Here is a 13,916-nt window from a genome sequence, read left to right as displayed (position 1 = left end):
CTTGACAACAGGAGATCTACTTCAAAAGTCTACACCCTTTTTGGGGGTAACCTAGTCTCGTGGAAAAGTAAGAAACAAACAGTGGTGGCAAGATCAAGTGCAAAAGCTTAATACAGGGCCATGTCACATGGAGTATCAAAACTTCTCTGGATTCGTTCCTTGTTAGAGAGATTGATGTAAAGGCAGAAGAACCTATGATGTTGTACTGTGATAATTAGGCAGCAATTAACATTGCCCATAACCCAGTTCAGCATGATCGGACAAAGCACATTGAAGTGGATAGACATTTAATCAGAGAAAGGGTGAATTCTAGGGAAGTTTGTCTCCCATACATTGCTTCTAATTTTCAACTTGCTGATGTTCTCACAAAAGGTGTTGCAAGGAACAAGCTGGAGCATGACCTATGCAAGTTGAGAATGTGTGACATTTACTCCCAACTTGAGGGGGTGTGTGGCCGATTTCTAGTTATTGGGCCCAGTTATTTGTCTTTTATTTTTAAGTTGTTAAGTTAGGAAGTTATTGGGCTTTAGGCCCATTAGTTTATGTTTTTTTAAGTTGTGACTGTTTAGCTACTTAAGTAGCCGCCCTACTAAGGGCATTCTTGTAATCTCTTATTCTTTTAATTTGAGTATATAATACAAAGAGGGGTTGGCGGCCAGAACTAATTCAATTCTGGTTGACATCCCACTCCTTTTCTTCTCCTCTCTTCTCTCTACTGCTGAAACTCTTCATCTTCTTCTTCTTTCTCTTCACAAGGAATTCATCTAAAACTGCAATCAGTCATTTCTACTAATACAAAGAAGACTAGGACAGAAAACAACATATACAAACACAAAACATGAAATAACAAACTACTTCAGACTTCTATATTGCTTCTCTATAGTTTCCCTTTAATTGGTAGGCCAATGGCTAGCATCAAGAACATCCACCTTTGCTTCAACTTCAGTTTTTTTCTTGAACAACTCTCAGATTACCTCCTAATTCAGCAAGACAAAGACTAGTAAGATCCAATGTTTAGAAAACCAGACCAAACTGGCTAGTCGGACCAGTTGAATCGTGACCTAGGCCCTAGCCAATTCAGTCATTCCCCAAAACCAAATTGGGTAAAACTGACCAAAACTCTCCCTTTCCAAGTCGATACCCAATCTGGTTCTCTGTACATTGGTAAGATCAGCACGCTCAATTTCTAATTTCTTGCCAGATTCAAGAACAGAAAAGTGTTCCCCATTAATAGTTTTTAAAACAAATGCATATCCAATCCTTTCAAACAAACCCTTAACAGAGAAACTTGCTTCAAGCAAGCTATCACAACTCACTAACCACCTCATACAGTCTTCCTCTGATGTTGAATACCTGGGACAAGAGAAAATAGCCTTACACACTGCAGTAGATGTAATAAGCATTTTAGTGATGGCGACCCTACCATATCTTTTAGAAGGATGGACGTTCATAGATGTACTCTTCTGTTCTTATAGATTGAATTTATTGAGGCAAATGGATCTTTTTCTGCCTAGAAGTGTTCCAGTCCTAATGAAAACATCCCTAGAATAGGGGAACAATTGCTATTGAGAAGAATAAATTATTTTCTCCTTGGAGCAGATTTTGAACAGCAGTTTTTACCCGTTTCTCCAGGAACTCTTTTAGTTGAATAATCATATTGTTGTTTATTGCAAACAAAAAGCCATAATTGGAGTCATCTCACCAACAAAACTTTAAAATAAATAAAAATGTAATTGAGAGTAATAAATGAATGAAATGTATACATATAACAACTTTTACCCAAGGAAAGAAAATAATCTTACATTGATTGAATATGCAGTGCCAAGTATAAAGCTGACAAAGAGGGCGAAAAATAATGGCCACGAACCCACAATCCATCCAAGGAAAAAACTCTACAAGAGAACATTAATTAGCCCTACATCAGCCCTGTTGTGACCATTTCAAAATATTATAAACTAAACACTCCTCATTCCTTGTAGTTAATTAGCCCTACACACTCTAAAACGTGTATGACATGCAATATAATGTCAATGCATATTCAATCCAGAGCCAATTTGCTAGATTCCCTTTAACAAACTAAACTTCAAAACCATAGTTGTTGTCAAGGTGTGTAGGTGAGTGATTCTGGGTGACACTTGGATGCCAAGTCTCCTAGTCACACACCTACATGATAAGAATATTATAATATAAAGTAGATTTTTGCTAGTTCCCTAGTTTTATATATCACAGATGCATATTAATTGAAAAAATAGGAATTTTCTTTATAGACATTTCCTCTAAACATGTGGCAAACATCTATATATCTAAAAGATAAAAAATATTTTAAATATATTAATTTCATTATTTTCAGAAAAACACTACTATAATGAGTATTTAATAGAATAATTTCATATGAATTAGCAATTAAAGAAGGTTATTAACTTTATATGATAAAAATTAAAGATGGAAAGTAAAATAGAAAAAAAAAGATGCAGTTGTTGTTTTATTTAATTGAAGATAAAGAGAGGGAGAATAGAAAAAAAATTCTATACTTCTATTATTGCTTTCTTTCTTTTTTTCTTTCTTTCTTCTTCTCTCCTCAAAACCTTTTGATAATTTAAACTTCCATGGAAAAACATTAAAACAAAAGTATAAATCATAAGTAGTATATAATAAAATGTATTCACACACATTACTAAGATTTATCAATACAAATGATATTATAATAAGGAGCCGACCTAATCATTTTTGTCACCTAAGCAGGCGCTTAGTTGCCTAGACCAGCCAAGAGTGCATAGCCACCTAGGCAACACCTTGACAACAATATTCACATCTTATTGTGCGAAAAAAAAAAAACAAAAAAGAAAACAGAGGAAAGGAAAAAAGCAAATATAATATTGTAAATAATAACATTCAATCTATACTCAGAAGAACAAGCTATAATCTCACCAATAATAACATTCAATCACCTAGCATTAATAACAGTATATTGTTGTTTTGTTCTTCTTTCCAATAGTAGACCAACTCTTTACTTTACGTGAAGTGTCACAGATTTAAACCCATCAAATAGGTAGACTACCTTCTTTCCAACTTTTTCTTCTACAGTTCCTCCTGCCCTCTCAATTCAGACTATCCCTCCCAATAGTAGACCAACTCTTTACTTTATGGGTGTGCGTGTGTGTGTTGCACATAACAATTTTAAAACAAAAATAATAACAGATAATAATATGAAGACTGGAAAAATGTGGCATCTTGAAGCCATCAAGAATCTAATTCAGCTTGCTTGTCACACTAAGACACTATTAAAATTAAAACCAATTTCTTTCTTCCTATGGTAGCTTTTTCATTAATTTGTTTGTAGTCCTTGCTTAATTTGCTTCTAACCAAAATGATTTATATGACAAAGATAAAATTGGAACCGTTATTTATTTATAGAATTTATTAAATCCAAATATTCCTATGGTCATTATAAAGACAGTACAAAAAATGCCATCCATTTGTCCAAATATGGTGGATCCATATTCAATCCAAGTAAAATTTGGACAAATGGCTACCAATTCAATTTTTATTAGTCTTAGACCCAAGCTTCATATAAAAGTTATTTTCAATTCAATTTTTTCATGGTATACAATCTCAGTCATTTTCAGTTCATTTCATTAATATATAAATATTTTGATCTTTTTAGTTTCATTTATTACCATGATTTTTCTAGGACAAAAACAGGGGTTCAGCCCCTATATTTTCTGAATTTTCTCCTCAATGAATTTGTTGATTTTCCATGTTTTAATATGAAAACTATACTTTTTTATGAGATTGCCAATAATTATGTTAAAAGACTGTTTTATGTTCAGTTTAGCAATGCAGGGGTTCTATTGTAACTTCAGTTTATTTTATGGTCGCCCTAACATAAATACAAAATCTGGCACCACCAGCTCAACTTTTTGGCTCTCAAATCTCTTCTCTTCTCTTCCTCTCTTCTCTCTTCTCTTCCTCTCTTCTCTTCTCCTCTCTTCATCCTTCTCAGTTTAATATGGTACCAGAGCATGTCTATTATATCTAAAAGAAAGATTTTGATGGTTTCTTTTCTTCACCAGTTGCTGTCTTTTCTTGGAGAAGCCAGAGAATAGTATCAAACTGATCTCAGAAGGGTTTTTCACCTTTTTTTTTCTCTTGGTTGTGTGCCAAGACAGAACAGAACCTCTAACAGGTTGCTGTGACTGATGTGAGGTGATCAACACTTGTTTTCTCCCTTTTTGTGGATCATGTGATCCTTGTGTGCTTGTAGGTCGGTGATTACTTGTATGTTCCGTAACAGCAGTAAAATGAAAAGTTCAGTGACTGTAGGGGTTTGCTAGGTCCAAGAGGTGGTTGTTCCACAGTTCCTTGGTGCAGTACTATAATTTCCAGCAGTAGTACATTGTGTGAAAGGGAGAAATCAACCTTTTTGTGTATGTGTGTGGACTGAGAAAAATCAATCTTTTTGTGTAGTACATTGGCTGTTTAGGTGTGACCTGAAGCAATTATCATGAGCATTGAACACTTTGCCACCTCTAGTGTCTCCTCAATGCAGAATGGGATGAGTAGGGCTATAGATTTATCCTTTCCTATGGCTGTCATACCTCTAGATGGACTCAATTAACTAGAGTGGTCAAGGGGGACCACATTGTACATTAGTGCAAGAGGAAATATAGGAATATAAATGGGAAAATTAAAGAACCTAATTTTGGGAGTGCAGAACATGACAGATGGAACCGGGAAAACAGCATGGAAATGTCATGGCTTTTGGTGTTCATAGTTTTCAAGGCACCAAGGTGAGGCTAGGTGACAGGGGGGCGCCTTGTCGCCTCGTCGCCTAGGCGATGGATTTTTTTGAGTAAAACCATATATCCCAGGTAGTTCCCTAGGTTCCATAACCATCTTTCCTTAATAATTATCCATAATTTTCATAGGGAAGTATAAATTTAATGTTCAAGTCTAGAAAAATCAACATTTTATGAGAAGAAAAAGAATAAAGGAAAGAAAATTCGAAAAATATAGGGGTTGAACCCCTATTTTTGTTATAGGAAAAGAAAAGAAAAGGTGGAAAAAGAAAATGTGTCGATTAGACAAAATTTTAAGTTTTTCCCTTACTTATTGGTTCAGGTTTTGAAATCTTCGAGGGTTCAATCAAGGATCAAAATTTTGATACGATATGCCCCGTATCGGGCGTATTATATTGTATCTTTGGGGGTCCTGATACACCTATTTATAGGTGTTTTTCAGAAACCCATATTTTAAATAATATAAATTATATTTAAAAATGAAATTGAAAACCATAAATCAAAAAAAAAGGAGTATCATTATAAGTACCAATACACCTCTGCCGATACACAGAGGTGTATCGATACTTTGAACCATGGATTCAATACAACAGGTAGCAATGTTTGTGTTCATTAAACTCTAGCAAATAAGAAAATAATAAAAAGAAATTAGTATATAAACATATAAAATGAATATTCTAGTTTAATAATGTCTTTTTTATAATTATAATGTCAAAAAATAAAAAAAATATATAAAAGTATTTTATAACACAATACACAAAACTGCTAGGCAATTGGGCGAGGCGAGTATCCAAGGGCAACTTGTCGCCTAAGCGTCGCCTTGACAACTATGGTATCTATGCAACCTTGTAGGAAACTGTGGACCCCACAATAAGTGTATTCGTGTGACACCCAAAGATGTACTATAGATTTAAATTGATTAGGATCAGCTTTCCTAATAGGATTAGTTTTATTTTAATCTTATCTTTTATTGCCATGTAAGCATTAAAGTTCTTTTATAATTAGGAAACTATGTATAAAAATTAAAGAGTGGGGCGGCTGTTTTATACACACCATCCACTCTCTTCTTTCTAATACCTCTCCACGAGTTCTCCCTCTTCATCTCTCTTCTTTTTCTTCTCATCTTCTCTCTTCCTTTCTTTATTTTCTGTTCAAAACCTAAGAGATATTTGTAGTCTTGTACAACTACTTGGTTTCAGAGCAAGATCTAGGGCTTCTCATGTGGTTTTGATCCAGCCAGCCACATGATAATTGCCTACGGCTGGAAAAATAGAAAGATCAGTTCTTCGGCTGATTCTTGGAGGTTATCTACAACAGCAGTCCAAAGATTGGATCGATCCTTGATAACCAGGAAGAATCAGAGAAGGATAAGAGAATCAAGATCAGTTCTTGGTCAAGACTGGAGGTGGCTATCAGAATTTCAGAGGAATTTTGGTTCGACATCAGAATTTCAGAGGAATTTTGGTTCGAGATCAGCCTTCAAAACTGGAAGAGACAATCAGAATTTCAGAAGTTCTTTCCCTGGTGAGATTTCAATCTCTCTTAAGATCGGCGACAAGAATAACTTGATCTAAGAGGTACAGTCAGAAATTTTTCTCCTTTCTATATTTTCTTTTGGGGTTTAAGAGAAAAATTCTCGAGATTCAGGACTGTTATTATTTCAGGAAGGTAATCAAATTTGTCTCCCTCGTTTTAAAGTTATTCTTTACTCTCTGGAAAACCAGTAGAGCTGTTTCAGCAAGACTATTACAGCTGAATCAGTTTTATTTTACTGTTATCAGTCTCAAGACCCAATAGGCCGACTGTCACAGTAATTATAGAGGTTCCTTTTACTGAATCAGAATTCTTCATCTAGACCTACTACTAGTTACAGACCCAGTAGGCCGACTAGTACAGTAAGTGCCATTTAATTAACTTCTAAGAATGGAGTTTAAGGGCCAAGGAGAGGATGTTTTTGAAGGGATAGGATATCCATCACATGGACGCCCAAAGATTGCGGAATAAGGGGGGCGAATTTCAAAAATTTTTCTCTACCTTCAACTGGGAATCGCATTCCCTATTTAGAAAATCATATTTTCAAAGATCATTCTTGAACCATAAACTGAACCAAATCTGAACCAAAAGGAGTAGGAAGGGAATATACCTGATACAGAGAAACAGTATCTCCCAATGGAGGTGTTCACGCCCAAGGAAGGATCCAACATCTGCTCCCACTAAAGATGACGCAGTGCAGGATGGAGCAGAATCAGCAGTGTTCTTCCAAAAGAACTTGACCCTTCGCAAGAATCAACAGGATGGCTTGTGAATACAACTCCCAAAAATATTGATATCAAGATCAAATCTTGATTACTCCTGTAGAGAGTAGGAGATCGAACTGCTGGAAGCGGCAAGAGAGTATTCGCAGGGTGCAGAATTCTCTCTTCTTGTGATTTTAGCTCTGAAGACAAGAATGTGTTGGTTGCATATCCAAAGGCTACCGCCCCCTCCTCCTTTTATAGACTTAAAGGGATCAGCTCCTAATCCCACTAGGAGTTACTGATCCAAATCATATTTGGATTATAAGTCACTTTAAGTGATAAGGGATAAATCCTTATCTTATCTGCAGATCAGACCAGCCATCTCCTAATCTAATTAGGAGGCTTCTAGATCTAAATCTTATTTAGATCTTGGACTCTCTAAGTGGATAGGGTCTGGGCCCAATCCTATCAGCAGATCCATCTCAGAATTCGCCCCTTTTTAATTGACTGATCAAATCAGCCCAGTTCGAATGGGCTTAAGGCCCATTTAAGGTTATGTACTCACTTAGCCTTCCAAACTGCTGCCCAGTTGGGCTTCCTTGTATGGCGTGGGACCCAAACATTGATCTACACATCAGCCACATGGGTTCGGCCAAGCCTTTATTACAAGGCCTGGCCGAATACACTGTTATGGACAGTGCACCCCCTGAAACCAAACTTATGGGCTCTATGGACCCAACACTTACCCTAAGTGGTCCCTAGGCCAAGCCACCTTGTAACACCCAGGGACTGTGGGCAGATGCAAGATTAGCCCATCAGGTATTATCCTCAATGATCTTACACTTAACTTCTTAGCCCATAATGATCACACACTGCCCAACAAGAGAGGACCTCTCCCTCGACTACAAGGAACAGTGTTGCACTCTCTACTTATATGGATCCCGGGAATTAAAACCTTTTGCAAACCTTTTGCAAACCTTTTGCAAACCTTTGAAAACCTTTGAAACCTTTTGCAAACCTTCTGCTTATATGGATCCCGGGAATTAAAACCTTTTGCAAACCTTTGAAAAATCATTATACATATACTTTTATATCTCATATAAAATATATTTTGCAAAACAAATCTCAATGATTGAAATCGGCTGCCGGCAATCTCGGTTTCCATCAGTGAGAGTGCATCCCCGATCATTACTTTTGTCTGACAAAGGGGCTGATCCTGTCACTATGATCACCCACTCAGATGAATTCTCAGACTGTCCCAACACACCCAGGTTTTGACCCCTGCTAAGGATCTCACTGATTGGTATATCAAAGACAACCCAATCCGAAACCTAGTGCAGTATTATAATCGAGTCTAGGGGTCGGGTATAACTTTCCAGTTTTGCCCATCAATCTCCAAGGTCCAAGGCAATACTGGAAATCTGGTCCAGTTCAAAGATTCAATTAATCCTACACTGTATGTGCCTAGGGTCTCACCCTGGCAGCTAAGATAGGCCACCCCAACCGACTTGGTGGCACCACAGTGTCAGCCATGTCAGGATAGGTCTCCCCAGATCGACCCACTGGCTGTGAACATTCTAAACTAACACGAGTCTAATTAAGTGTCCAGTTTAAGGGTATTACACAGAAACATACCAAGGGAACATGAATCAAATATGCACTTTTATTCATTTACAATAAACTCATAAAGTACATCATGATTGAAGCTAAGGGCATACAAAACGGTCTAACAGCTCCCACTTGCACTTAGGTCCAATCAGGTACAAGCCGGAGTCCCATGCTTTCTACGTGTTTCTCAAACACTTTCTATGATAGTGGCTTCGTCAATGGGTATGCCACATTTTCCGTTGACGCTACCTTCTGAATCAGGACGTCCCCTCTACCAACAATCTCCCACAGTATGTGGTACTTCCTCTCGATGCGCTTCGACTTCGAGTGGGCTCGTGCCTCCTTAGCCTGAGCAATGGCTCCATTGTTGTCACACAACAATGGGATGGGGTGATATGCTGGACGGAACTACTCCCAACTAGTGAACGAACTTCTTCATCCACACGGATTCTTTCGCAGCCTCACTTGCGGCAATGTACTCGGCCTCAGTCGTGGAGTCTGCAGTGGACCCCTATTTGTTGCTTTCCCAGCAAACAACACACGATCCTATCGTGAAAACATATCCAGATGTAGACTTTCTATCATCTGGATCCGACTGGAAATCGGCATCTGTATACCCTTGGATCTGTAGTGAGCTACCATCGAATACTAAACAAAACTCTTTTGTCCTTCGAAAGTACTTATGTTTTTCATAGCAGTCCAGTACTCCTGCCCTGGGTTGGCTTGAAATCTGATTACTACACTCACTACCTGAGCAATGTCAAGACAAGTGCACAGCATCGCATACATGATGCTTCCTACAACAGAGACATAGGGAACGTCTTTCATGCCATCAATCTCCTCAGAAGTCTTGGGAGGCATCTTCTTGGAGAGAGTGACTCCGTGCATGAAAGGAACATTTCCTTTCTTGGAGTTTTCCATGCTATCTTTATTGACTATTTTGTCAATGTAGGTAGATTGGGATAATCCTATTATCCGCTTTGATCTATCTCTATAGAGTCGAAGACCCAATATATAGGAGGCTTCTCCAAGATCTTTCATGGAGAATTGCTGTGAAAGCCATACTTTCACCGTAGTTAACATTCCAACATCATTCCCAATGAGTAGAATGTCATCTACATACAGAACCAAGAAGGTAACTTTATCTCCACTATACTTCCTGTAGACACGGGGTTCATCCGAATTCTGCTTGAAGTCAAACGATTTGACAGCAGAGTCAAAACGGATGTTCCAACTTCTAGAACCTTGCTTAAGTCCATAAATGGATCTATTAAATTTACATACCATCTTTTCCTGACCTGCAGCAATGAAGCCTTGTGGCTGCTGCATATAGATATCTTCAGTAAGATCTCCATTCAAGAATGCAGTTTTGACATCCATCTGCCAAATCTCATAATCATGGTATGCTACTACAGCTAGCAGGATCCTAATGGATTTAAGCATGGCCACAGGTGAAAAGGTTTCCTCATAATCGATGCCCTCTTTCTGAGTGTACCCTTTCGCCACTAGACAAGCTTTGAAGGTCTCAACCCTACCATCGGGGCCCTTCTTCCTCTTGTAAATCCATTTGCAACCGATTGCTTTTACCCCGGAGGGTGGATCTACTAGAGTCCAGACTCCATTGGTCTCCATTGAGTCCATCTCTGCTCTCATGGCCTCCACCCACTTCTGGGAATCTATGTCCAACATAGCTTCCGCGTAAGTCACGGGATCCTCCTCACTAGTCAAGGTTTCCACCAGGTAACTATCCTGGTCATAACCATAACGAACTGGTGGCCTGGATACCCAAGTGTATCTTCTAGGTTGGTCACTACCTAAAACTTGTGGGACATCTCCCACTGCTCCTGAGCTCTCCTTATCAAGAACAACTTCCTGACGATGGGTGTCCAGGATGTAATCGGTTTCCAAGAATTGTGCATTTCGACTGCAAAACACCTTCTGCACACTTGGGTCATAGAATAGGTAACCTACAGAGCCTTTTGGGTAGCCCACAAACAGGCAACGGTCTGGGATTCCAACTTGTCTGCACTCGTTCTTTTAACGTGTGCTGGACAACCCCAAATCTTCAAGTGTCTGACACTTGGTCTCTTTCCGGTCCAAAGTTCATATGGAGTATTCGGAACCGATTTGGTTGGAACCCGATTCAGCACGTAAATCGCAGTCTCTAATGCATAACCCCAAAAGGATGTGGGTAACTTTGAGTGTATGAGAAGCAACCGGACCATATCCAATAAGGTCCTATTCCTCCTCTCTGAAACACCATTAATTGTGGTGTAGCAGGAGGAGCTAATTGTGATACTATCCAATTGTCCTTTAAGCAGTCCCTGAATTCGTCAGAGAGATACTCGCCACCTCGATCTGATCGAAGGGCTTTAATTTCTCTCTCTAACTGTTTCTCGACCTCTTGTCTAAACTCTTTGAACTTTTCAAAGGATTCAGACTTGTGCCTCATTAGGTACACGTAACCATATCGTGAAAAATCATCTATGAAGGTGATGAAATACACGTGTTGATTCCGTGTCCTAACACCCAGGGGACCACATACATCAGTATGTATTAGGTCAAGTGTGCATGTACATCTTTCAGGCTTACCGTTAAATGGTCGTTTCGTCATCTTGCCTTGTAGGCAAGGCTCACAGGTAGGAAGATCTTCTACAGTTAGAAAATCCAAAGGACCATCTTTTACCAACCTTGTGATTCGGTCAACACCGATGTGGCCAAGTCGGTAATGCCACAGACACGTGGGATTAACTGTATCACGGGCTCTTTTCTTGGGGATTTCAGCCGACGTAGTTTCGGTTATATTAGTTTCTTTTGGGAGACAACTGACTGGTGTACGGAATTTGAGGGGTTTTGATGGAAGTCTATTGATTAAATAGGCAGCAGTTAATACAAATTCTCCCCAAAAATGATGTGGAACAGCACTAGCAAGCATGAGTGATCGATCTACCTCCAACAAATGACGATTTTTTTGTTCTGCAACCCCATTTTGTTGTGGGGTAGATGTACATGAGCTTTGATGAAATATGCCATTCTGAATGAGGTAATCTCCAAGAATCTGTGCAAAGTACTCTCTTCCATTATCTGTGCGGAGTATGTGAATGTTGCATTGGAACACATTCTTTATCATTTTATGGAACTGTTGAAACACATACCTGGCATTAGATTTGTTCTTCAAGAGATAGACCCAGCAAGCACGAGTATGGTCATCTACGAAGGTGATGAACCATCTCTTGCCTGTTAAATCCACAACCCGTGATGCTCCGCAAATATCACTGTGAACAAGATGGAACGGTTTGGAAGGTTTGTAATTGTGAATAGGATAATTTTTTCTGGACTTTCGCAAGAATACATGACTCACAATGGAAAGAAGGATCTTTATTAAGAAATAAGTTTGGATACAAATGTTTCAAATATTGAAAACTAGCATGTCCTAAGCATTTGTGCCATAGAATTACATCTGAATTCAACGAACTAGACACAGAAAGAGATAGATGTGGTTTTGGCCTTGGAGAAGAATCAGTGAGATAGTAGAGACCATGTCGTTCTTCAGCATTGCCAATCATCTTCCCCGAAGACGAATCCTGAAAAATACAACGATCACAAAGAAATGTTACTTTACAATTTTGATCCGTAGTAAACTTACTAACAGAAAGGAGATTATATCTTAAACTCGGAACATGAAGAACAGATTTCAAATAAAGTCCTTGGTAAAAAACATCTCCAACTCCAGCCACAATTATTGTATTCCCATTTGCCACTGAGACTTTTATCTCACCATCACATTTTTTATAATTCAAAAAAGTTGTATGATGTCCTGTCATATGATCTGATGCATCGATGTCAACAATCCAGTCATTGAGATCATCTTTTCGTGATAATAGAGATGATGAGATATTACCTCGTTGTGCAATTGTTGTTGTAGGTGTAGAACCTGATGCCTCAGAAATCTGTTGTTGGTGAAGAAGAGACCTTAAAATCTCCATTTGTTCCGGTGTGAAAGCTGTTGTGTTAGGCTTCTTTGTCTCAGTAGATTCGGCTACATGAGCTGAAGGGTTGCCTTTCCTCTGATTCCGTGGTTTCCAATTTGGAGGTTTCCATGAATGTCCCAACAAGTCTCCTTTGTGTGATACGACTTTTTGCAGTGTTCACACCACTAGTGGTTTTCTTTTTTCTTCTGAGATTGAGACCGAGTAGATGCAAGTGCAGATCCTTGAGATTGTTCCTCTAGGATTCCGTGTGGATGGGTTCAGCATGACTTTCCTCCTACTTTCTTCTCGTCGAACCTCAGAGAGCACCTGACGAAGTGAAGGGGTTTGATTCTGTGAATAAACCCTAGTTGTTTTCAGGTAAAGAAAAGTGAAAGAAGAAGGAGAGGAGAAGAGTATTCGGCCAGACTAGAAGAGAGGATGTACAAAGTACCTCTCCTAGCCGACCCACTTGACTTTTATTCATGAAAAACTTGAGTTACAAGAAAGACAATTTTGTCCCTCATAGAAGATGAGACACATAACATAAACTCAAACACAATAGACATTTCACTTTCAATAAGATACACAAAATGACCAAAATACCCCTGACTCGAGCATTCTAACACTCCCCCTCAAGTTGGAGAGTATATATCATATAGTCCCAGCTTGTTACAAATGTAATCTATTCTTCCCCGAGACAATCCTTTTGTGAAGATATCTGCCCACTGATTTCCTGAGCTCACATGAGATGTAGTTATTACCCCACTTATCACTTTCTCTCACAAAGTGACAATCCACCTCAATATGTTTAGTTCTTTCATGGAAGATAGGATTGGATGAGATGTGAACAGCAGCTTGGTTATCACAGTATAGTTTCATGGGTTTGTCAATTGAGAAACCCATCTCCTGTAATAGGTTCTTCAGCCATACTATTTCACATGTGGTATGGGCCATAGCCTTGTACTCTGCTTCCGCACTACTTCTTGCCACCACTGTTTGCTTCTTGCTCTTCCAAGTTACAAGATTGCCACCCAAGAAGGTACAATACCCTGTAGTTGACCTCCTATCTGATATAGAACCAACCCAATCAGCATCTGTGTACCCTACTATCTCAAGAGGTCCTTTTTGGTATAACAAACCATGACCTGGAGCACCCTTTAGGTACCTAACAATTCTTAGAACAGCTTCCCAGTGAGGAACCCGGGGATGTTGCATAAACTGGCTCACCACACTCACAACAATTGATATATCTGGTCGGGTAATGGTCAGGTAGTTCAACTTTCCCACCAACCTTCTATATC

General features: G+C 38.8%; 1 protein-coding gene across 6 annotated transcripts in view; it reads right to left on the bottom strand.

Moving 5' to 3' along the window:
- Positions 1–13,916, bottom strand: part of LOC148843829 (putative homogentisate phytyltransferase 1, chloroplastic) — a 93,598-nt gene that overhangs the window by 31,404 nt on the left and 48,278 nt on the right. For all 6 annotated transcript variants that reach the window (XR_016103066.1, XR_016103067.1, XR_016103068.1 and 3 more), the window contains exon 7: positions 1,803–1,892. Coding sequence is in view for 3 of the 6 variants with exons in the window: in XM_088957056.1 (XP_088813182.1) it covers positions 1,803–1,892 (90 nt within the window). In the remaining 3 variants the exon portion in view is untranslated. The remainder of the gene's footprint in view (positions 1–1,802; positions 1,893–13,916) is intronic.

The sequence above is a fragment of the Nelumbo lutea genome, chromosome 8 (genome assembly GCF_056320005.1).
Source record: "Nelumbo lutea isolate HS-2025 chromosome 8, American lotus-T2T, whole genome shotgun sequence".
Taxonomy (NCBI): Eukaryota; Viridiplantae; Streptophyta; class Magnoliopsida; order Proteales; family Nelumbonaceae; genus Nelumbo; species Nelumbo lutea.
The sequence above is the reverse complement of the archived record's forward strand: the minus strand, read 5'-3'. Positions and strand labels throughout refer to the sequence as shown.